Source organism: Hirundo rustica, chromosome 20, assembly GCF_015227805.2.
Source record: "Hirundo rustica isolate bHirRus1 chromosome 20, bHirRus1.pri.v3, whole genome shotgun sequence".
NCBI lineage: Eukaryota > Metazoa > Chordata > Aves > Passeriformes > Hirundinidae > Hirundo > Hirundo rustica.
The window spans coordinates 10,514,288-10,539,209 of NC_053469.1; the positions used below are offsets into that span (position 1 = coordinate 10,514,288).

Sequence of the window (24,922 nt, forward strand, 5' to 3'; positions counted from 1 at the left end):
AAAAAAGTAAAATAAAATAAAACACATGCAATGGTACAAAAGATCACTGACAGAGTCAGAATACAACCTGAAACCGTGGTGGTAGCAGTCCAGATGAAGTGGTCTTGTTGAAGCAGTGTTCCTGCAGCAAGGTCTGGTAGCTCTTGTCCTCTGGGAATCCAGTGGGTAAAACTGCCTGTGCTGTCCCAAATCCCAGATTGTATCCAGGTGGGAATGCTTGGCTCCTCCCCCTGGGCAGAGCATCTCACAATGGACTGATATCATTTTATCAGTCTTGCAATGGGTCCTTGATTGCCCATTAAACAGAGATAGCTCCTGGAGGGAGTTATCTATGAGTCATGCAGGACGGCATTGATGGGCCATTAACAGAAGATAGTCTGGAGGGAGGGGGCACGGGAAACAGGGGTGCACAACTTAGTTTCAACATTTCATGTAGATGGTGATAGAATACATGCTTTGGGCACATTTTACATTGTAACCTAGGACACCAGGGCCATACGAGAGGCGCTCCTGTCTGCTCGTCCCGCTGACCTGGGCAGGGTGCTGGCACTGCAGGACCCTTGTGCTTGCAGTGGGAAGGGTGGGGCTGGGCAGGGCACGGAGCAGCAGCAGCATGGGGCTGGAACTGCAGCAGCGCAGCTTCGGAGCGCGGGAACCCGCAGGGCGCTGAGTTGAAGCCGTGCCTGGCCGCTGGCTGTGATTTTGTCAGGATTTCAGAGTGCGGGGTTTTACACGCTAATCCTGACTGGCACTTGGAGCTCGCTGGTTTCCAGCACGGAGCAGCCGATTGCTCTGGGGTGGAACAATGCCCCAGTGTGTCTGGGCTGCCTCTACAGAGCCAGTAAATCTGTTTTGTTTTGTTCTGTTTCTCTCCCTCCTTTTCTCTCTCTCTTCCCCCTCCTCCAGGCCAGGACCCACTCCTACTGCTGAAAACCCTTCAGCTTCTGTGGACAAAGCATGAGCTGGGGAAGGTAAGGCCGAGCCCTGCCCACAGCACTTCTCTGGATGCAGAGCATGTCCAGGCACAGGACGCTCGGGTCAGACCCGCCATCCTTCACGGCCGCTTTCATTCCAGCGCGCAGGGGAAGAGCCGCTGCGTTTGCAGCTACGAGTGAAAAGAAAAGGTAGCTTTGTGTGATGGGGAACAGCTCAGGGGCTCCTAGAAAAGAGCTGGAGTTTCCAGGGCTGAGTTACAGAAGGAAAGAAAAATCAAAGTTGCTTCTGTTTTGTTTTAAACACTTTTCGTTCATGAAATGGAGAATCTTGGGGGGAGGGGGAAGAATCTTGCTAATAGGTGAGAAAAATGGGAGTTGAACTTGGTCGAGAAGTGCTTATTGCCAAGTGGATATATCAAAAATTTCATAGTTGAGGGTTTTGGGGTTTTTGTTGTTTTTTTCTGATTTGGCTTGGTTTTAGAGTGGTAAATGCAATGGACGCTGCTGTCTAAAATTAGTGCTGTATTTTTATACAGCAACCTATGGGCTCTACATGGAGATTTTTCATAGGCAGTAAAATATATTTCATCTATGTTTGGAAGCTTGAAAACTAACAAAATCAGCAGATGCATCAGCTGAGGGGTGAGTTTTCCGTGTTTAACTCTGTGCTGCTCAGGCAGGTTCAGAAGTGAGATGATTCCTTTTCTAGAAGGCCCAGAGGCCTGCAGCTCCCACATAACCACGTGAGCACGTCCTGTGTGGAGTGGCCAGCGTGGCTGAGGACCTGGTGGACGTGCTCCATCCTGGGTGTCTGCAGGGCTTAGTCACAGTCCTGGGCTGCTGCTCGTAGACTTTCCATTACTGGTACTCTGTGGTTGCCAGCTGGAATAAACAACTGGAAACCTGGTGTGAGAGGTGCCTTTCCAAGTGGTCACTCACTGGGGGAGACTTGAGCTCAAAAATTCTGAAGCATTGAGCTTTCCATCAAGTTTTGTTAGAGTTGGAGGAAAAAAATATTATCCTTTAAGTGCAGAGGGCAGTTAATCCCATAAAACAACAGCGGGAAAGAGAAATCATCAAAATCTCTGCACTGAGTACCCTGGGATGTGTATGTGGATTGGGAAGAAAAATAGTCTGGAAAAGACCAAGCCTCCCATGGACATGTCCTTTGGCAGAGAGCACTGCAGTGATTCTGCTGGGGGTGGAAAATCTGGAGGATCCCTAGGAGCCATGGAATCACATGGTTTAGGTTGGGAAGGAATTTAAAGATCATCCAGTTCCACCTGCTGCCATGGGCAGGGGCACCTTCTGCTATCCCAGGCTGCTCCAACCCCCCATCCAACCTGGCCTTGGGCACTGCCAGGGATCCAGGGGCAGCCACAGCTGCTCTGGGCACCCTGTGCCAGGGCCTGCCCACCCTGCCAGGGAACAATTCCTGCCCAATCTCCCATCCAGCCCTGCCCTCTGGCAGTGGGAAGCCATTCCCTGTGTCCTGGCATTACCTGTCCTTATCAAAAGTCCCTCTCCAGCTCTCCTGGGGCCCCTTGAGGCCCTGGCAGGGGCTCTGTGCTCTCCTTGGAGCCTTCTCCTCTCCAGGATGAACAGCCCCAGCTCTTCCAGCCTGGCTCCAGAGCAGAGGGGCTCCAGCCCTCAGAGCAACTTGGTGGCCTCCTTTAAATTCATTCTTCCAGCTCCACATCTTTCTTCTGTTGGTCACCTCAGTGGCACCTGGGGTTTGCAGGTGCCCAGTGGGGTTTGCAGGTGTGTCCCCCACTCTAGGCTGTGTGCTGGGCAGGAGGGTGTTTCTCTGCCTGGAGGATGCCCAAGGAAAGCCTTTCTGGAGCCATGGGGAGGGCTGTGGTGGGCACAGCTGCTGTGGGGGGACACAGCAGGAATGTCCCAGGGGGTTCTGACTCTTGCTCGTCACTCTGTCACCAGGACAGGCTGACCCATGCCCAGGGCTGTGCACCCACACTCTGTTTTGAGGGGCTGGGCTGCTCTGCCCTCTGTGTGCAGCTCAGGTGGGGAGTGCTGCTGCTGCCACCCAAATGTCCAGCCCAAATAACTGAGATAAGCTGACTTAAATCCAGCTCAGCCGGCCCCAATGCCATCTCTGCCTCTCCATGTGTGTGCCTGTAGGTCAGTATTGTCCATGAGCTAGGGTAAATCAGCCCCTTGATCTCAAATCAGTGACCACGGGCAGGAATGTGGAACATGTGTATAAGAAATGGTCATTTCCTACATAGGAATGACAGCTTGGGAATAACCAGGAAGCATCAGCAGACTGCCTGGAGCTGCAGGACTAGAAACAGTAGACCAAAGCTGAATAAAGGAGTGTGTAGTTTGAGCATCAGAAACATTTTCCTATTCCCATGGTCTGTCAGGCTGTAGAAATCCCCTGAGGAGCATTCCCTGCCATGGGAATCAATTGAAATGGAAATGGCAAGTACAAAACAGTTTGAGAGGAATCATTCTCTGGAGAGCCAGGCAGCACAGCACTCTTTCCTCTCTGGTTTAGGTGTCTCCTGGTGCCCTTTTTGTTCTCTGCCTTTCCCCCTCAGACTATAGCTGCCATAGCTGAAGGCTTGCTGGGAGGTTTGGAAGGAAGCTTTTTCCCAGCCCATCACAGTCTCGCTGGTAGGAAGGCCAGTCTCAGTGCAGATGAACGCAGTTTGTGCTGCTGGTGATGGTGTCAGTGCTGGGAGCTCCTCTGCCTGTGCCAGCAGGACCTGGTGTCTGCTGGAGCCCATCCTGCCAGAGTCCAGGCTCAGATTCCAGCCCAAGGAGAAGCTGAGTGGGGTGGTGGAAGCTCCAAACGTGTTGAAGTGGGGCTTTGGGGGGAAAAAAGCCATTTCCAAACGGCGCAGTGGAGTTGGGAAGTCGCTTTGTTTTCCTTTGGCTGTTGTATTGGATGCTTGTGGTTGGATCAGAGCTTGTCTTTGCCTTCTGCTGCATCTCCCAGCAAAGTTGGAGCCCTGTGTTTAACAAGGAAAACTCTTGCCACAGGGAAAATTACTTACAGGGAGAAATCTCTTATCTAAAGTCCCATCTCCATTAGTCATCAGCTTTTTCATACTGCCTTTGATAGCCTAGTGAGAAAGAAGCTGTTTCTGTCATAAACCATAGGTTCTGTGGGTTTTCCAGACATGAAAGACACTCCGGGAAACAACTGTCTTCCAGTAAAAATTGTCAATGAATAAAAAAAGAAAAAATTCATTGGCAATTTTTCTGTAGATTTTTATTTTATTTTCTATGTCTTTCTTCAAACTTTATATTGTTTCCACTGGAAGCTCTGAATGGGGCCATGAAATCCACTAAATTACAAGTTCTGGCTGCAGCAGGAATCAGCATCCTTTGGATTTGGCTTTTTAGCCAGAAAAGAAAGAGAGCAGCTGCTCTCAGTGATTTCTTGTTTTCTGTCTCTGCTCTCGCCCTGCTCCACGCTGCTGATGTACCATGCAGTGAGAGGTCCTGTGTGGGCACTGAGGATGCCACTTCCTCACCCTGCCAACCTTCCCAGCTCCCTGGAAACTACTTCTAATGTAAACATTATTGAGATATTGCTCAGTACTGCTAATTTATCACTTCTACCAGATGGGGAGTAAGTAGCCTATTAATATTCACAAAGTGAGGGTCCAATTCCTTCACATTTCTAAACACATCACCCTGGGATTCCTAAGATTTATGGAGTTTTCCCATATTCTGAGCCCCTTTTGTGGGGCCTTTAGGCTCATGGAGGTGTGCAGGGGCAGGAAGTGCTCAGGGAGCTTTGGGGGAAGGAGCTCAGATTTGGAGTATGACAATCTGACAGAATTTGAACTCAGATATTTCATGCATTTTGATCTGAGTGTAAAATCCAAACTATTTTGACACTCCCAAATATTCCAGTTATGGGCACTATGGTGGTCAAAGTGGGCATAAGGTCAAATATGCAGGTTTGCAGTGCAGCCATGAGGAGGGGTTTTGTACTACTCCTTGTAGGTATCTTAGAAGATCAGGAGGTTTTTGAGCCCGCTTCTCTACCTTCAATATTGCCATTTTCCCAATACCACCCCTCTCTGCAGCTCACTTCTTTTCTCCCCCTCCCCCAAATCCCAAGCCCCTTTGTCTGTCCCACAGAACAACTTCTCTGTCTTTATGGGATAATTAGTGTGGACAATTGCTGCTTTTCCCATTGGGTTGGAGGTGCAGTGAGCCATGAAGGAATCTGTAATGACATGAAAAGTCACTGGAGGCGCGGATGGTGGCTGAATAGCAACAGTTACCTCGCTGAATAGATTAAATTTAAAAAAAAAAAAAATAAAGCTTTGTGTTCGGCTGGGGGAAGGGAGGATTCACTAATCTTTTTGTACATGACAATGTGGTTTTGTATCTCGGCAGCTCAAGGAAGAAATCAGGCGGGGCTTTGCCAGACTGGAGGACCCTTTGGCAGGACTCCTGGCCATGCTGGAGAGCAGCAGTGATTGGAAGGGGAAAGGGCATTCCCTGGGGTATTGCATCATCACGGAGCTGCAGCTTTGGATAAAAGCACATCCTGCTGTCCCACAGGTTAGAAAAAGAGAAAGCAACTGAGATGGGAGAGAGGAGAGAGCAATTGATTTTAATGTTCTCAAGTTTCACTTTATTCCAAAGTCCAGTGTCTTCTCCATAGGCTCATACAGAGTGTGACAAGGTGTGAAACTCACGGTGAGATGTTGTTATCTGTGGCATGCCGGCCTGAAAATGAAATCATATTGGGAGCTGTGCTGCAGAGCTGTTTCCCCTCCAAAGTTGGGATTTCCATCTCTCCAGATCAAACCACTTTGATTGAGCATTGCTCTTGCAGCCTTTCCAGGCCAGAGGCTCTCCCACTGGAACCCACATCCCTGCTGTCAGGAGAAACCCAGTTGCAGAAATCTGCTCTGTGTGTTCTTCCAGCTCTGCAAATAGAAGCCAGTTACTGTAGGATTGCTTAATTCCTGCCATATGGTGGGAATGCAGAAAATGGGAACAGCCTGCCTTTTCAGCAGCTGAATGATTAGTTCTGTAAAGTTGGGTCATTAGATTATATGTCCTAATGTTTACCATTCCTTCTGCCTTCAGATATTCTGATCTACTGAGATTTTCTCTTTCCTGTAAGCTTTTGGCTCTGAACTGCAGGATACTTTTACATTTGTGTTGCTTCTTTTCCCATTTTTCCAAATGGATCTGGTTAGATGTTGAGCTCTGCCATTACAGGATCGACAAAGTGCAGCAAAGTGCTGCTGGCACTGAAATTCCTGTGCCATGAGTGAATGATCACGTGGGAACACAAGGATTAATACCTGTGTCTGTGCATCTTTTGACGGTGCTTTTGCTTTCCCTACCCTTCATGCACCCAGCAGCAAGCCTGGGAATGAAAATGGAATTCTTATGCCTGATAGGTGAGATCTCCCTGGAGGGGAGTCACTGGATTCAAAGATTTTCTGCTGGGAACTAGAGGGGAGGATTTCTGAAGAGCTCTGTTAGCACAGAGGGCATTTTTCCAGTTTCAGATTTCACTTTTGCACAAGGCCCTATCCCTTCTCCAGAATTACCCAACAAACATTTCATGTTCTTAAAGTGGGTGCTGTGAAAAAAAAATGTGTATCATATTGTTCTGATTTCTGCCTGCAGACTCCATGGGAAAATCGGAGAATCCCTTCCAGAGGAATTCGCTTACTCTGTTTAAACAAGCTGCGTTTTCAACCACCGTTGAATCGCAGCCATCTTTACCAAACCTGTGTTTGACTGTTTTTTGGTTGTTTTTTGAAGTCTGGCACCAAGCTGAAGAAGCTGCAGGCCCGTGTGCTCGGAATGCTCTCCCAGTGCCCAGCTAATCTGCTTGACCCCCTGATTAGCATTTACCAGCTCCACACAGCGGACCGGAACTATTTGCTTGAACATGTCAGTCATCTTTATCTCCAGGGCAATTACAAAGAGGTGGGTCATGTCTTTCAAATAAATTTACCTTGCCAGCTCTCCGTGAATGTCTGTGTCCTTTTTTTTGGATGCATTTCAATGTGAATTCCATTTCATCCCAGCAGCTGCACGCTGTGAATGCTGCAGCTTAACGTGCTCTTCCCATGTACAGGAGCAGCCTGGGCTCAACTTCAGCTTTGCTGCTGGCTGAGGACAGAATGCCAGGGAAACCTCCCTCCACTCATTTGCTGACCTTTGAAAGTAATAGGTTAATAGGCTTTAATTTGGAGAATTTAAAGGGATGGTTGTGCTCTTTTTTGTTTTCCTTGGCCTTAGCGAGAAAAGAAGGGATTTTAGTCCTTGGCCATAGACCTGCTGTGCTATCACTAGGGCTGGAAAACCTCACTGGTCCCGTGTGATTGCTTCAACCTCAGGTCTCAGCTGGAGGAGTTTTGCCCTGAGGCTCATATTCCAAATGTGTGACACCCAGGATCTGGTGTGCTTTACCCTGTTCTACAGCACTGCAGCATCTCCAGCGAGGTTGCCCCATCCCTTGGATTGTTCCAGGCCAGGTTGGATGGGGCTTGGAGCAACCTGGGTAGTGGAAGGTGTCCCTGCCCATGGCAGGGAGTGGAAGTGAATGGTCTTGAAGGTCCCTCCCAACATTCTATGAACTTTCGGTTTAAAGGCAAAAAGGATTTTTTCCAAAAGCATGATTCATTTGGATGGTGTATAACAACTTTACCTTGTTTAGCAAAAGTAAAACTCAAATAGCATTCTTAAAATTCTGTTCTTCAATAAAGCTGAATTCCCAGGTGACTTCCTAGAATCCCATTCTTATTGATTCCTTTCAATACTGAAACAAAGATATTTTGTCTTTGGTTTGAAGTTCCCAGGTTGAGACTTAGTCTTGCACTCAAAAAGTTTTTGAATGTGAATATTTGACAATTACAACAGAAATGTTTTATTTGATGATATTCAAGTGGGATTTTTAGGTTCATGACTCCAAAGATATTGTTGTTTTCATTAGAAATACAGTTCTTTCGAGATCCAGCTTTGGAAAGCTCTAGATTTTTTTTGGTGGAATTGTTGTTCTGTTTTTTTCTTTCACAGCAGAGCTCATTTACTGCTCATTCCCAGTGTGAAGAACAGGAAACCTCAACAGCTTCTCGCTCTCAGCCATAGCTTTCTTCTAGCTTTCTTTTGTTACCAGAAGGATGAATAGAATTCTCTTCAAAAATAACAGGAAGTCTTTTAATGCCCTTGGGGACTGAACATACCTAAGTCAGACTAACCCCAAACAACCTGGAGCTGGGGCTCTGATCATTGCAGTGGCTCTGGGTGTCCGTCTGTCCTGCTCTTCCCCATCTCTCAGCTGGGGCAGTGAAGCAGATTCACATGTAGGATTGTTGGCTCTTCCTGCTCTCACCTGAAAGGACAGAAATTCCATACAAATCCTGACTGTCATCATTTCTTTTCTTGCTATATTTGCAATAAAACACCAGGCATTTTACAGCTCAGTACTTAAAAGGGCTTATGAAAAAGAGGGAGATGACATTTTTCATGAGCAGATAGTGAAAGGACAAGTGCAAGTATTTTAAGCTAATGGAGAAATTTAGATGAGATATCGAGAAGAAATCCCTCCCTGTGAGGGTGGACAGGCCCTGGCACAGGGTGCCCAGAGAAGCTGTGGCTGCCCCTGGATCCCTGGCAGTGTCCAAGGCCAGGCTGGACATTGGGGCTTGGAGCAGCCTGGGATAGTAAAATGTGTCCATGCCCATGGCAGAGGGTGGAACTTTAAGGTCCCTTTCAACTCACACCAGTCTGGGATTCTGTGATTTATTTTATAGCAGGTTATTCCCTTTGTCTGTCGTGTGCAAACCATGAATGTCCTCTGCCCTGAGAGTTAAGGCTCCTTTCCCTCATGGAGGTTTTGAAGGATGTTCCCTTTGGAAAACGAGATCCCAGAGCTCCCTGGGGATGGCCGTGCCAATTGTTGTTGAAACATCTTTGGCCCTCCCTTACGCCTGGATTTGGGGGAGTTGGTCAGAGCCTGGCCCTGGGGCTCGGGACAGTGCTGGCACAGGGCACAGGAGACTGGGGACACGTGGAGGTGATGGTTCTGGTTTGGCAGCATGGACCGTGCTGAGGAGGCACCTGCAGGGGAGCAGCGCCAGCGGATGGCACTGTGCTCCCGGGATGTAGGGAAACCGGCAGCTACTAGGAGCTGGGGAAAAGCAGGGATGCAGAACTGCGTTTTGAGGTGTCTGGGCTGCTGGTGTTTTATCTTTCTTTTGTGACAGGAGCATGCAGCTGCTGGAGGAGCAGTGAGAGCTTAGAGCAGGGCGAGGGGCTCTCGGCTCTGCTCTTCATGGCCCCCATGGCATGGGGAGATGGGAGCGCTCAGCATTCCTGCTCAGGGAGTTCCAGTGAAGCACAGCAGCCTTGCCCCCTTCCCAAAGTCCCTCTGAAGCCAGCCACGGCTCCATGCCACCCTCCACCTGGGCTGTGCCAGAGGTGCCAGAGCCCAGCCCTGCTGCCGGGCAGGTGCAGTGTGGGCAGGGCGATGGCAGCCAGGGGTCACGGTGTGGGGAAGGGTGCTGGGTGCACGAGGATGTGCTAGGGAAAGGGCTCTGGATGAATACTGCGTGGGGAGGTCTCTGCATGGCTGTGGTGAGGGAAGGCCAATGGCTGCCGGTGGATCTGGTGTGAGAAGACCACTAGGTGGATTTGATGTGGGGACAGTGCTGGGTGCTGGTGGATTTGGTGTGTGTGGGGAGGTTGCTGGGTGTTTCTGGTGTGGGAAGGACCCTGTTTGGTGTGGGAAGGACACCCTGTTTGGTTTGGGAAGGACACCCTGTTTGGTGTGGGAAGGGTGCTGGGTGGTTGGTGTGGGAAGGACACCCTGGTTGGTGTGGGAAGGGTGCTGGGTGTTTGGTGTGGGAAGGACACCCTGGTTGGTGGGAAGGGTGCTGGGTGTTTGGTGTGGGAAGGACACCCCGGTTGGTGTGAGAAGGACACCCTGTTTGGTGTGGGAAGGACACCCTGGTTGGTGTGAGAAGGACACCCCGTTTGGTGTGGGAAGGACACCCTGGTTGGTGTGGGAAGGACACCCCGGTTGGTGTGGGAAGGGTGCTGGGTGGTTGGTGTGGGAAGGGTGCTGGGTGTTTGGTGTGGGAAGGACACCCTGTTTGGTTTGGGAAGGACACCCTGGTTGGTGTGGGAAGGGTGCTGGGTGTTTGGTGTGGGAAGGACACCCCGGTTGGTGTGGGAAGGACACCCCGTTTGGTGTGGGAAGGACACCCCGTTTGGTGTGGGAAGGACACCCTGGTTGGTGGGAAGGGCGCTGGGTGTTTTGGTGTGGGAAGGACACCCCGGTTGGTGTGGGAAGGACACCCTGGTTGGTGGGAAGGGCGCTGGGTGCCGGCAGGACAATGCTGGGATTCAGCAGACCGGGGGTAATGCAGCGCGAGCGGGGCTGCGAGAGGCCCTGAATAGGCCAGGCTGTGCTGGAGAAGAATGAGGGGTAGGCAGAAGGCAAGCTAGTGTTTCATGGTCATCTTATGTTACACTTCAGCCTTTCAAAGAGTGTCTGGGGCTGCTTGAATGAACCTCTCTTGCACTGCAAATGCGGGAGCCCCGAGACAAAGGGGACTCTTGTCACTCGCAGGCCCCTTTGGGGAATAAAAGCCATTGTCACATGAACAGGGGCAGTCTGGCAGGCTGTGCATGCTTCAGTACCCCATGATATCGCTAAGTCTCAGCAGAAATCACATTCAGGGCCCTGTCAGCTTTGATTAGCAGGGTCTCATGACTTAATGTGCTGCGATATTTCATGTCTAAGGCTGGCGGCTGTCTTTCTGGGGGATGAATGCCCTCTATTGTCCAGTGAGTTATTTTATTTACATTTTTTTAAACAGCTTATAAAGGTAAAAAGATAGTTGTGCTTAAAGAAAAAAAAATCAAATTCCTTTGCTTCTGGATCAGCAGTGAGTGTTGCTCGGGTCAGATACAGTGAAACTTGTTTTCACAGTCAGCATCAAAGTTCTCATCTTGTTTAACAGCTTTATAGTAAATTCTGAACAGGTGGCAGTGGAGCTGGGTTTAGGAAGGAAACAATAAATAATCTTTTTAGCCTCTGACAACCAGAAATATTCCTGGGCCTGAGAGACCTCCCACTCCAGCCTCTGTGTCAGTGAATCACAGAGCTCCCCTTCATCACTTTGATTCTTAAACAAGAATATTGGCTGAAGCCGATAGTATTTTATTTTAAACGGGATTTTCAGTTGCTGTCCGTTCAGATTCCTCTGTTTTCAAAAGCAGAGTATTTTTTTTTTTCTTCTAATGTTTTATCCATCAATTTCTATAAATAATGGAGGCTCATATATTAAATTTGGTTAATGTTTGTTCTTTCAATTAAGATAATGTGGGTTATCTGGTAGAGTTCAGTTAAAATTTGACATAAAATATGTTGGAGTACCCAGAGAAAAAGCCGTGTAGACACAGAATTGCAAGTTTTTGTCAGCAGTACTGCTACAGACATAATAGAGTGATTGACCAGAGTTAAAGGAGCACAAATACTCAGAATTGTAAAAATGGACAGTTCAATCCCCACCATGACCTTCAGTTTCAGTGCAGGGATGTTCAGAACAGAGTCAGGGGTGTTGGTTTTTATAGCCCTACTTCACCAGGGTGCTGGAGTACACACAGTGTATCTTTGCAGATCTGTCAGTAGAGATCAGTGTTAGCATTGATTGAGCACATTAATGGATAATCAGATTTTGGATTTTTTCACTCTTGCTTTTTCTGAGCTGTTCACAGGCCAGGGAAAACGTCTCTGATATCACTTCTTATCTTCATTCACCACCTTAATTATACAAAGACTTGTTCAGCTCTTACTATATTTTAAAGTATGTATGTTTGTATTTCCTTTTTTCTTTTAAATTAAGAATCATATTGGCTAAGAAGCCCAAGGAAAACGTTACAGTGGTTTTCTCTCCCATAAAGATGATGATGTTTTGGTATCCACCCCTTTTTCCACTGAACATACCCTGCTGCTATAGGACAGCTGTAGAGGCACATTGCCTGCCCAGTGATGCCCCTCTGGAGCACAGGGAGCCAGCCCATGGGCCACTGCTTCCCTTCCTGGCCTCCAGAGCCACTTCTGCCCTGGACTGTGCCTGGGGAACGCTGGAAAGGAGCTTCAGCATTGCTGGGAGTCATAAAAGAGATGCTAGAGTTCTGCTTCTGCTGCCAGAATTTCTGGGCTCTGGGACAGCCCTGGGGATGTGCAGCAGGTCCAGCTGTGCAGAGTCTGGGTCTGGTGGAGGTGAGCAATGCTCAGAGAATGAGCTGAGCAGTTAAACCCCATCTAAAACTGCTGAGTGACCTGAAGGACTCAAATCAGAGAAGGTTGGCTTCAGTCCTCTCCTCCCTTCACCTGTGCATATTCCAACCTGGACTTGTACTTATGTCTCTTGACCTCAAATTCTTTGGCGGGGAATAAGCTGTCACTGCCCCATGTTGATGGTCTCAGTCTTTCTTGTTCTCTTGAGTATGGACCTGAGGAATGTCATGATTCCCTGGTTTCTGCAGACCTTCCCACAGCCAGCTGTGTATGAAGTGCCCTTTGAGCAGGAAGCAATCAACCATGGAACCTGATGTCATCCACTGTGCAGTGATGCACTCTGGGAGCTCAACAAAGCTGACTGGCCTCAAGTTTGAAATGAGTGATCCCGAAACACAAAACAGATGTGCCCAATGATTAATACCTGGTGTGCCTTTTACTCAATTATTTCTGCCATTATCCAGGCTTTGATCACTGTGATTTTCTTGGAGTTGACGTTGGTTCCTCCTCTGCAAAGTCTCCTTCGTTTATCTGTTGTTTCGTTTATTTGGGTTTTCAGAAATTCCCTCACTGTGTGTTCATAAATGGTGCACTCAGTCAGGCACAGACATATCTGCGTTCGTGCTGTCCCAGCTTGCTTGCAGCAGAGCCAAGAGCAGGAGTCATCAGCAACCACTGGTGCCTGTCCTGCCTCAGCACTCCAAGCAGTTCTCCTACACGAGGTAATTCCTCTGCTGCGAGCCCCACCGTGGGAAAATTGCAGAAATTGTCAGTGCAGACACCACCCAAGTGCACATACCCTTGCAGATAAGATCTTGTGTGGTTTCCTGCACCTTGTACTGTACGTGGAAAGAATAGTCTTTTTTCGATGAGACAGAGCCAGCTGTGTTCAAAACAAGCTGAGAGGAGCAGGTATTGGTGCAGGGTGTCTGGGCTGTGCTCTCTCCAGAGCACTCCCCACTTTCCCATACCCGCGGCTTGCATTCGCGTGACTGCAGGAGTGTTCTGGTGCTCATGGCTGGGCCTGAACATGTCAGGTTTGGGAAACTTCCCCCATGCTTTGGTCAGTGCACCTAGTAGTGGGTTAGGTGGAATTCAATGTCGTGTTGCCCAGCTTTGAATTCTGCCCCAGACTCAACCAGCCATCTTCTGTATTTTAGGGATTTATCCCAAAACGTCCAGATGGGATTTTTGTATTCACCATCATTAAGTCAAAGAATAGCCCAAAGCTCCCCAAGGATGAGGAAACTCAGGAGCTTCTATGGGACTTGGATCAGGCAATGGCCATCAGCTTTTCTCCTGCACTAAGCAGTGCATTCATCGCATCCCTCACCCGTGTACACTTGGGGGTTCAAGGCAAGAGAGGGACCTGCCTCCCCCAGGTTTGTTGTCATCTGTGGGGTTTTAGTACAGGTTGAACACTGTTATGTGCTGCATTAATGATAATTATTGCTGTTATTAGATTATGCTAGAAACTCTCTGTGGATGAAACATTTTTGTGCAAAGGCTCCTTGTACCACCAGCCATGATGATAATACTCTCTTTGGGGTTTGAGGGGGTGAGTAGACCCTGAGAGGTGTCAATCTCAGCATTCTCCAGAGCTTGCCCATGTTCCTGCATCCTGCCTCAGGTTTTGGCTCTTACTACTCAGTTGGTGAAGTCGGGGGGTACCTGCTGTTCAGGACTGGGGCAGCCCTGCTGATCCAGCCCGAGGATCTGCGTCTGGATGAAGGGGATTGCCGGGCTCCAGCTTCCCTGGCTCGCCTTCCAGCCCGGCACTGCAGATGGGGAATGCTGGCTCTGGGTGGGGAGGGGGTTTCTCACCCATTCAGCTGCAGTCTGCTCGGCCTCATTTTGTTTTCTGAGTCAAAAGGAGCCTACGAATGAGGTGCTGCTTTGCTGGAGATCGTATCAGCAGTAAACCGACTGTTAAAAATAGGATCGTTTTACACAAAACTTGTTTGTGGAGTGAAACAATTCAAAACACGATAATAACAAAACAAAATCTTAAAATAGCTCGGAGTTGAGACCACAGACAGAGCTGCCAAGCACTTTCATCTTTATTACAGTTACTCATATCTCTGCTCTTACCATTCTCATTGTAAACAGGCTGATGTTATCTCCGCTGGCCTCCCACTCGGCCCAGCCCCTGGAGCTGCACCCTGATCCAGCCTGGTGCCTGTTTCTAGAGCCCAGCTGGTGCTTTCCTTCCATGTGTAGCTTCAGGCATGGACAAGTCAGCTGCCCTGCTCCAGAAGTGTTCCCTGCTGCAGGGAGGCTCTGCCAGCAGCACCATCGCTCTGCCTGCTCCGTTACCTACTGGAGCTGGAGGGTGTTAAAGTGCTGTTCTAAACCAGCTTATGTAAAGCACTGGGCCAGGCTGCCCAGAGCAATGGAGTCACCATCCCTGGTGTGGGTGGGGCACCTGCAGATACGGTTTGGCAGGGAACGCTGTGGTGGTGCTGGGTTGAGGGTTGGATTTGGTGATCTTCGAGGTCTTCTCCAACCGTGACGATTCCATGAATCTCTGTGTGATTGGAGTTCCTCTGTCCTCCAGGCCTGCTGTGGGGGAGCTGAGTCTGCCAGCCCTGGGCAGGGAAGGGAGGGCTCCCCACATGCCGGACAAATGAACACCTGTTGTTCTTCACCCTTTGGGACAGGGTGAAATACCCGACCAGGGAAGGAGGAAAACCAAACCTGACACCACACATGTTCATCTGATTAAGTCACCTGTACAGTTAGCAGAGCTGGAGATAAACCTCTGCCATGTAGATAACAGTGCTGCAATTAGGTTAATCTGAACATTAAAAAGCCATTAGGGAGCTGGTGGATGTTGCAGTTAAAACTATAAAGCTACAATAGGAAGTGCTAATGAGATCAAATGGTGAAGCAAGGCTTTGAGAGTTGCAAGTATTTTCTCTTTTTTTTTTTTTTTTTTAATGATTTCTTTTAATTCAGAAAACTTGGGGAGCTGGGAAGAAAGCAAAACCAGCTGCCAAAGTTTTGGAGACCCAATCCCCTTTTTCAGGTCTACACCAGAAATAACAACCTTTAACTTGAGAATAATCACTCAGCTTGAACATTGTGTTGCTAAGCTGATAATGTGAGAGGAAAGAAGCAGCTCTTTGCCTCTGACTTGTGGAATAGTTTTAAAGTCTGAAGTAAGGGAGAGGTTTGGCTGAGGTTTAGCTGGGCTGAGCAATGCTCCTGTGTCTTTCTGTTCAGTCTCTGCGTTAATGGTGATTCCTCTTTTTGTCACTTACAGTCCTCCACTTGATTTTTCTTTTGAAGATGAAGCCTGGACTTCCAATGAAGCATGTTAAAAAAGCATAAACCATCCAAACTTCCCCAAAACCAAACCTAAACCCAACCCAAAACAAACAGAAAAAATGGATGTTTTCCCACTTCTAAGTGGGGCAGTAGGCTTGCGCAGCTGAACTTCCATGGCGTGTGTTGGTTCTCTGCTTTTGCACACTCGGTCTGTGATGCAGTGGGTGAAATTCAGGCATGAGTTCCCCAGAAAGAAATGTAATCCACTGCTGCTGCTGTGAGCAGGGATGATCTGTGAGGTGTCTGTGGTGCTCATGTGGCTCTGCAGGACGTGCTGCCAGTGATGGGGTGAGTTCAGGTGGCAGTTGAGTGATCAGAGGAAAAGGATTTCAAGGCATCTGCCTGCCCCTACTTGGGTTATTCTGTTGGTTTTTTTCCAGAAAAGTTTCATGCAGGTGATGTGCAATGGTGAGGATTTCTTTCCCTGGAGAAATGTGCATTTGATACTGCATTTTGTTATGTGTTAAGGGGTCTGTGAGGAAGATGGGGACAAACATTTTACCAGGGCCTGGAGTGGTAGGAAAAGAGGTGATTGTTTTAAACTAATAAGATTAGATATAAGAGATTTATTACAGTGAGGGTGGTGAGGCCCTGGCACAGGTTGCCTAGAGAAGCTGTGGCTGCCCCATCCCTGGAAATATTCCAAGTCAGGCTGGACAGCAGCTCTGAGCAACCAGATCCAGCTGAAGATATCCTTGCTCACTGCTAGGGGGTTGCAACTAAGTGGGCTTTAAAGGCCCCTTCCAACCCAAACCATTTTATTATTCTATATTCCAACAAATAGCACAGTTCTAACATGCATCCATTTTGACAAATGCATCATTTTCCTGGTCTTTGTCTCAAATCAAAATTAATCACTAAGAGCAAGGAAACCTATGGAAGAGAAGAGCTTTTGCTCCAAGCCCTACCGCACTGGTTTTATCCTCATCTGAATCAACAGGCGTTTGAGAGCTCAGTGGATTCCATCCCATCGGTGGTCAGTGCTGCACACATGCTCTGGCAGGGTCAGAACTGTCTTTTCAGCACTGCTTACAGCCCTTTGGGAAAATGCAGAGGTGTTGGAAGGACTCTCCATGTCCAAGCTCCTCACTCCTGAGTCTCAGTTCAGCACTAACACACAGATGTGCTCCAAGGCTCCTTGCCCTGATTCCCCCAGTTACTTGCTCAAGGCTCTATATTAAAGCCACCCATTAAGTGCTTGTTCTGTATTTGGGATCCAAGTGTTCTCACACAAGAGAAATGAGACACTCTCACCTCCTGTAAATCCTAATCTGTGTCTGTGCCTCTCAAGCAGTGCACAGTTAGGGCTTCATCCATTCCTGTGGTCCCCAGCTGGGATGGGACAGGCAGTGGCTGAACCAGCTCTTCTGTGCTTGAGTTCCTGCAGTTCAGCCCAGCAGGTTCCAGAGGATCCTGATTTGGGGGAAGTTTGTGAGCAATGCAGGTCTTGGCTTATCAAAGATTTGGAGATCCTATGGAAGGGAAAAATACAGTTCTTCCCATCTCACTGCCTGTGGTGACCCTGGCACTTTCAGGGGTATGGAGTGACTCAGGAATTAGAGAAACTGTTACCTTTTGATTTCAGGGTGTTTAAAATCCTGAGTTTCTTTCACAAAATGCAACTGTTCTACAGAACTTCAAAGGCAGAGTGAGACTGATAAAGCAAACTCAGAAAGGTATGGTGGGTCAGGTGTTTTTACCATGACATTGATAGGAAATATCCATCCCAGCTGGTTTTGTCCAAATGCTTTACTTGTTTTCTGCCCAACAACTTGATCTTTAATTTTTGCACCATGGGCTGTTGCTACTCGGGATATGCAGCTCTGCCAGGAGCGTTCTTGTACAATTGTGGAACCAATGCTATCAAATGTTTGCAGGATTTGTGCTCGACAACGTAACTGAAATATTTAACACAATAAAAGTGTGTATAACAGCATTTTTATTTCACTTTGGAATAATGCCCATTTATCCACTGTAGGGTTCTTCTAAATACACAACTTTTTTCATGTTTTCTAGGCAGCCGTACTGAGTATTAAGCTGAAATTACAGCCAGATCAAGATGTAGAGAAGGTGAGTCATTTCCTCTGCAGGCTCCTCTGTCATCAGATCCACCTTTGTTAGCAGATCCATCAGGGCCCTCCAAGTCCTGCTGTCTTTCACCTGAGGCTTTATTCCATTTCCAAGAAGTCCCTGTTGTGTTGTTGATATACCTTTACATCAGTTAGGCACAGAGTATTTTGTTAGGCCTCATTACATCTCTTATCTGGTTTTTCTGGCTGCAGCCACTGCTATAACAAATCCTGGCTGTGCTCATCGCTGTGGCAGAGATCAGCACTTTGCTCGTATTTGAATTACCAATGTCACAGCTGTAGGCAGCACTGGTGGCTTGGGCAGGGTTGGGACTCATTCTCGAGCTCTGTGGGAATCAAAGGCAGGGCACGGTGCTTTAACGTAATTCCTTCTCCTAGATGTGTACCCCACTACTGCTCCAGGATAAAGCCAACTTGGTGGAAGATTATGTGGCAGAATATCCTGAGCTCCAGAGGAAGCTCTTGCACACCTTGGACATGTGGTGTGACCCCAGCTTCAATATCAGAGACATCACAAGGTAGAAACACTTGTCTCTCTGAACAGCTGCCAGAGCACTGTGTGGCCGTCCCCTGGCTGGCTGTGATCGTGTCCCAGCATAAGAGAGTGCAGGATATTGACTTTTCAGCTGAAAAAGGGAAAATTCTGGTGGCTGTGCCAGAGCCTTCTCCAGTGGCCCAGCCTGTAGGACAGAGGAATCCTTGCTATTGACAGGTGCTCTATTCCTGCCAGGATGAAACCTTGCAGGACACCCTAGCAGCAGAGGAGTATCAAAGCTTCCCACAGAGGCTGGAGCAATCGGCCTCTCGTGCTTTGCTGCAGACAAGGGTGACTTTCAGTATCGGTTGTACAGGTTTGGCAGGAAGATAACACTGATGAAGTGGCAGAAAAACAAGAGATGCAAGTGGTTAACCTTCCTGTGCTCATCAACTCATTCACTTCTGAATTGCCTCTCACTCGAGTAACTCCTGTCACTCAGAGCCAGTGGCACAGAGTCACAGTGTAGCTGCAAGAGTTGCTGTCAGCTCTGAAAAAGAGAGGAAAAGGAGTTGCTCGCTATCTCTTTCTTTAAAATGAGCCTCTGGACTTGCTTCTAGTGGTCAACTGAAATTTGTGTGGTTGTGCTGTTGGCTTTTCACTGTACCTTGGGAATGGCAGGGGCCTGTCTTTATCAACATCCCATAAACCCCAATCCCTCTGCTGTTAACTGTCTGCTGTTTGGGAAACATCCTTTAGGTGATGCCACAGATGTGTCTTTCTGGTGTTGTTACAGACCGTATCAAGGCCTGTCCAGGTACAAACCCGAAAAATTTAACCGCAGAGTGCTCAGCAAGCTGGTCTTCAGGCTCCTGGAGAGATTCAACGTTGACCCAGGTATGGGATATTGCAACATTTTGTGGAGTTTTCTCCCCATAATAAAGAGCAAAGTCAATTTGTCTTCTTCCATGTTCATCAAGGAATCTCTGCTGTCATTTATCTTGGGGAAATTCAGGGTTTAATTAATGATATTGAAAAACAAAGCTGGTAAGTTACGGGAATTATCACTTTGTGCTGTGGAAGAATGAAGTGCTGGTGACTAATAGACTGCTTCTGCCATGATCTGAAATAAATCCTGACCTCAGCATGGCTCTGCATAAACACACCGTGGTCAGCTCTGAGTTATGACTCCATTCCTCTCACATAAGAGGCAAGTCATTATTCACTGGGGATCTGTTTTCTTGAGCTGCGGGTGCATCAGCTGGGAGGAGATAACCCTTGGGAAGCAGGAGCCTCACAGCCCTTTGTATTCTTTGCATAAACTAGAGTTGGTGGGAGGAATTTTAAGGCTCTTGCAGCCTTGCAAGAGAAGTGGCACATTTTCCATCACTTCAGCGGCAGCTCTCTAACAAAATCTGCTTTGCTTTGGTTCTTAGCGGGGACTGTTGATTTCTCCTTCTCTTTGGGGCCTTGCACCAGACCCTTTTAGGTGCACCGTTAGCTTTTACCCTGCAGAGGTTTCCATCATCAACCCGAGGTATGCAATTCTCTTTCCTTGGACTGAAAAGAATTTTCTAGCCACAAATTGTGGGCTTGTTACACCTGTCAGCAACACTATTGCATATTCATCTTCCCATCTTCAGAGGGGTGTTCAAAAGTTAACAAGATAAACCTTCCAAACCCTCACTGGAGGAGAAGTGGATATAATTAAACCCAGCATGTTTGTGTGAAAGATGAGACATATGGAAATTATTTCTTTAGAAATTAAAAGCTTCCGAGAAGTTAATTAGTTTTCGGTAGTTTTCTTCCTTGACAGTGTGGGCATTCAGTCAGCTGTGTTTTCTTTGATGATCCGTACAGAGAAAAGAGTTGTTCCCCTTTCCTTATGAAAGCTCCACCAAGAGCATGATATAATGGTAGAGGTGAAATGATGTAACTGTTCACATGCAAAATCCTGAGAAATAATAATTAAAGAAAAGAAAAATCTAGGAGAGGAGCCTGTGTTGGGCTCAGGTGCATTCCATGGGATGCAGCATGCTTTGACCTGGTGATGCTTTCCAGATGTTGTAGCTGCTGATAAAAATGGCGAGATCTTGCCGGTCTTCCACAGCCATTCACTGGTGAGGATGTTCCTTGGGGTAAATACAGATCCCATCCCTTCCAGACCATTGTCCTTCCAGGCCTTTCTCACATGCAAACTGCAGTGTCTGCAGTGCAGGGCAGGTCCTTGCTCACCAGGGCTGCCCACCTCTGCTGGTGTGAGAGGGGTGGGGGCACCTTTGGACCTCAGCTAAAGCCAGTGCTGGGTGACTCCCACAGTCCCATAGAGGACAGTAGGTGTTCATTTTTTACATCATACCAAGTGTGATTATGAACAGGAATTCACACGTTTCTGAACTGTCAGTCAGTCTCCTTTGAAGTGCTTTGGAAGGGGATAACTACCTGCAGAGGAATTGCTGCCTTAGTGCTGGGCATGCTGGAACTGAACTGGGAAATGCTGGCAGCTGAAATAATGAGGCTTTCTTTGTCTTCCCCTCCCTTTTGCTAAATTTCTGGGTGTTCTTTCTCCATTCGTTAGTGAAAGCAAGTCTAACTGGGAGGGCAAAGTACACAAAAAGTAAGCAGGCTGGGCAAAGCCTACAGATAAAAGAAACCCTCCTTTCTGAGCAGCTCCCCCAAACGCTGGTGGTGAGGCAGAGCTCACACTTCTTGTCACCTCACCTGGGCTCATCTGATGCTGCGGCTGCTTTCGGTCCCCTCCTCCCTGTGACTCCCACTCGCTGTGAGAGCCCGAGTGGCTTTGGTGAGAAGGGCTGGAGGATGGGGTTTCTGGGTATGAGAAGGCAAACTTCTGTGTGACTCAGTTCCTGCAGTGCCAAATCGACTTTACAGTTTCACTGCCTGAGCTCACTCTTGCCCACTCACAGTAAATCACAGTGACTGCCGAGCACAGCTGAGGTGTCCATCAGCAACTGAGACCTGGAACGCTCCTGGGAACTGTCAGCCCTAAATTTCAGAGCCAGACAGGAGGTGGCCCAATTAAAAAAAGATCTCCCACCTCAGGAGAAAAAAAAAAAAAAAAAAGCCGTCGCCTTGGATTAGTCCCCCTGTTTTTTCTCAGAGCTGTATTTCAGTATTCGTGTTAACTCTCAAACAGGGCATGGGAAGTGGGAGATTTTCTGCTGAGTTCCAAAGGTGTCCCACTAAACTGTGTGGATTTCATTTAATTACCCTTATTGGGGAAGGAAGAAGCTGGGCAGAAGTGGTGTGTGATTGAGGAAATTGAGGTTTATAGAGTCTTTCCTCACACCTGGATCAGTGTGCTCTGGCTTAACAAGCCTGTAGCTTTTCCAAGCTAATTACTTAATAGTCTTTGGAGACCCTGTGAAATTGACTTTACAAATGCAAGTTTCAGTCAAAGCAGATCTCAGAGGTGAGGGAACAGCCCCTTCCCAGGCTCGGCGTGCTCGAGTCTGTTCTCTGCTGGGGTTTGGCAGGACACAGACAGAGCTCAGCGATGTTCTTCGTTCACAATTCCCAGGTTTGAGGTAGAAAGGATCCTGCTCAGAGAAGCGTAGCAGCCTCATCCCTCGGGCTTAGTGCCTCCGTGGCAGTGAGGGAGATGCAGTGCAGGGGCAGAGGGGAGAGAGGGGGTCCCCGAGAGCCGCGGTGCCGGCGGGGCTGCGACGGAGCAGCGCCTCTGCTTCTGAGCGAGTGTTTGCCCTGGGCTTCCGGAGGTTTTTCAACGTGAACCAGGAGCAATGTTTTCCTCGCTTGAGCTCGTCCGTTTGGTTTAACGTGGGATTTCCGTCCGTGTGCCCGCCCCCGCCCGGCCCCGCGCTGCCGGGAGCGCCGCGCTGCGGGGCAGCAGAGGGCAGGAGCGGGCTGTGCACGGCCGCAGCTGCGCAGGTGAGCCACAGCTGGCCCCACATCTGCACAGGTGAGCCACAGCTGGCCCCACATCTGCACAGGTGAGCCACAGCTGGCCCCACATCTGCACAGGTGAGCCACAGCTGGCTCCACAGCTGCACAGGTGAGCCACAGCTGGCCCCACATCTGCGCAGGTGAGCCACAGCTGGCCCCACATCTGCGCAGGTGAGCCCCACAGCTGGCTCCACAGCTGCACAGGTGAGCCCCACAGCTGGCCCCACATCTGTGCAGGTGAGCCCCACAGCTGGCCCCACAGCTGCACAGGTGAGCCCCACACCTGGCCCCACATCCTCAGGGCTTGAGGACCTGTCAGCCCACGTGCAGGCAGTCACCAGTGAGAGCCCCAGCTGGGGCCTGGCAGTCCTCACAGGCTGAAGGTGCTCTGTTAGAAAGAAGGGAGTGACTTGTACAACTTGACAGGAGTGCCTTTGGAAGGAGAGCAGGAGGTTGTCCCTGTTTTTTCCCCCTGACTTGCATGGTGATTTTCCTCTGGAGTGTTTTCACTCAGGTGTAAATACCAGCACAGTTCTCCATTCAATTGTCTCTCTTAACAAGTTACCCTTCACCCTCGTGTTTTCCACAGAATCCCAGACTGGTTTGGTTGGAATGGACATTAAATCCCATCCTGTCCCACCCCAGCCATGGCAGGGACACCTCCCACTGTCCCAGGCTGCTCCAAGCCCCAGTGTGCAACCTGGCCTTGGGCACTGCCAGGGATCCAGGGGCAGCCACAGCTGCTCTGGGCACCCTGTGCCAGGCCCTGCCCACCCTGCCAGGGAACAATTCCTGCCCAATCTCCCATCCAGCCCTGCCCTCTGGCAGTGGGAGCCATTCCCTGTGTCCTGTCCCTCCAGCCCTTGTCCCCAGTCCCTCTCCAGATCTCCTGGAGCCCCTTTGTGCCCTGGCAGGGCTCTGAGCTCTCCCTGGAGCTTCTCCTCTCCAGGTGAGCACCCCCAGCTCTCCCAGCCTGGTCCCAGAGCAGAGGGGCTCCAGCCCTGGAGCAGCTCCATGGCCTCCTCTGGACCCATTCCAGCAGGAGCTGGGGCAGCTCTGCAGCAGGTGGGATCTCCCCTGAGCACAGGGGCAGAGGGGCAGAGTCCCCCTCCCCTGCTGCCCACGCTGGGGATCAGCCCAGGGCAGGGGGTTCAGGGCTGGGGCAGATCCAGCTCTCACCCACAGCACCCCCACGTCCTTCTCCCAGGGGTGCTCTTGGTCTCTTCTCTGTCCAGCTTCTCTGTGTGGTTTTGATACATTCTCCTCTGGGTTTTTGTAATAAAATACAGAAACCCAGATTCAAACTCAATTCCTTTGCTCCATCAGAATAAAATCTGTCACCAGTGCCTTCAAACATGTTTCCAGTCCATCCATGTTCCTCTGTCTTTTCCACACAGAAGCCAAGCATTAAACTCGCCCAGTTCTGCCAGAGCATGTGCTTTGGATATTTCCTTCAGAAGCTCAGAGAAAAAGCTGTTCAGTGGATCTTTTGGGTGGCCTGGAGGGGTCATGCCATGGTTCTTTCTGAAAAACTTTGAAAACATTGTTAGATGGTGGCGTTACTATTTTGTTGTTGTTGTTGTTGCTCTTACATTCTTTAGAGAGTGTTCCTTTCCATGAGCTGATGATTTTTCCTCCAGATACTGTGACAATATCCAGAGGAAAGAGCACCATATTTACTGGTGCAATATCCTGCGTGATAATTGCAGTCATTTCCTGAGATGCTTTGAGGGGAAGGATTTGTTGTCACTCTGTGGAAGATTAACTTAAAAATAACAGCTTTAAGCATTTCTGTCGGAGATGGAAACGGTCACAATGGGAGGTGATGCTTCAGGGCACTCTGAGGAGCTGCTGTAACCAGTGGGACATGGATCCACACCCCTGTGATCCCAGGCTCTGTTCTCCTGGGGCTCGGTCCTTGGGCATGCCCCGCGTGGGGCACACAAAGGGGTGAGGAATCGCTTTCTCCCTGCGGGTGCCAATTCAAGGGAGGCTGCAGAGAATTTAATGGCGGTTCGTGAGTGCCAGCCCCGCTCCCTCTGGCTCTCAGGGAGATGGTTTCAGCCCCATCGGAAAGCCCAAGGAAGGTTTGGTGAAGCCTTTCCCTGTACAGGAACTGACAGATACCTGTGCTAATGCCACTTCACGTCCTTTATCTCCAGCCTTCATCCCTCCTCGCGCTGGATTTCAAAACAAGGTGCTGTGTGAAGATCTTGGGGTTTGCAGTTGTAATGAACCATATCTAATGAAGGTGACAGCCATAAAAATAATAACAACTGTGGCTTGCTAGCTCAGCAAATCAGTATTCCCCACCCTCTTTGGATGCATGTGGAGCCTCTTTCATGGATCTGTTTTATCGGATAAACTTCAGCCACAAGTTTACATCCTGAGTGAGCTGTTCACAACTGCTTCAATGAAATAACAACACAGGTCCAATTAAACCCGAAAGAATGCAGCCTTTAGAGACTGAGGCGGTGCCCATGTGAGGATGCTGCCTAATTAAAGGTGTGAAGTCATTGACTGCGGAGCGTATTGAACCAGGGAATGGATCTTATCGCTCAGGGGTGGTGGAAGCAGAGATATCAGACCCGAGAATTAGCATTGCTAATCACGGATGAAAGTGTAAATAACAGTTTATAGTTGAGATAAGCTGACAATGTGTGAGTCTGTCCCTCATTGTTCCAAGTGTGAGGGCATCCTGCCTTCCACAAACCCAGCCTGATACTGGGGAAGGAAAAGTGTAATGTCTAGACAGTAAAACTTCCAGGAAATGCTGTGTGCTTAAATGTCTTTTTCCTTCTTTCAGCTCTCTGCCCTAATGTCATAAATCAGCGGCACTTGAGAACCCTGAATTACCTCTTTTACAAGAGATTTGTTGAGGTACGTGCTGTGTTGTGTGTGT

General features: G+C 48.9%; 1 protein-coding gene across 8 annotated transcripts in view; it reads left to right on the plus strand.

Moving 5' to 3' along the window:
* EXD3 (exonuclease 3'-5' domain containing 3) overlaps positions 1–24,922 on the plus strand; it is a 142,446-nt gene that overhangs the window by 78,116 nt on the left and 39,408 nt on the right. For 5 of the 8 annotated variants that reach the window (XM_040083532.2, XM_040083537.2, XM_040083535.2 and 2 more), the window contains 7 exons: positions 907–971; positions 5,316–5,483; positions 6,708–6,875; positions 17,548–17,601; positions 18,000–18,139; positions 18,893–18,993; positions 24,827–24,900. In XM_040083532.2, the coding sequence (XP_039939466.1) occupies positions 907–971; positions 5,316–5,483; positions 6,708–6,875; positions 17,548–17,601; positions 18,000–18,139; positions 18,893–18,993; positions 24,827–24,900 (770 nt within the window). The remainder of the gene's footprint in view (positions 1–906; positions 972–5,315; positions 5,484–6,707; positions 6,876–17,547; positions 17,602–17,999; positions 18,140–18,892; positions 18,994–24,826; positions 24,901–24,922) is intronic. The other 3 variants (XM_040083538.2, XM_058423158.1, XM_058423159.1) reach the window with 2 other exon arrangements.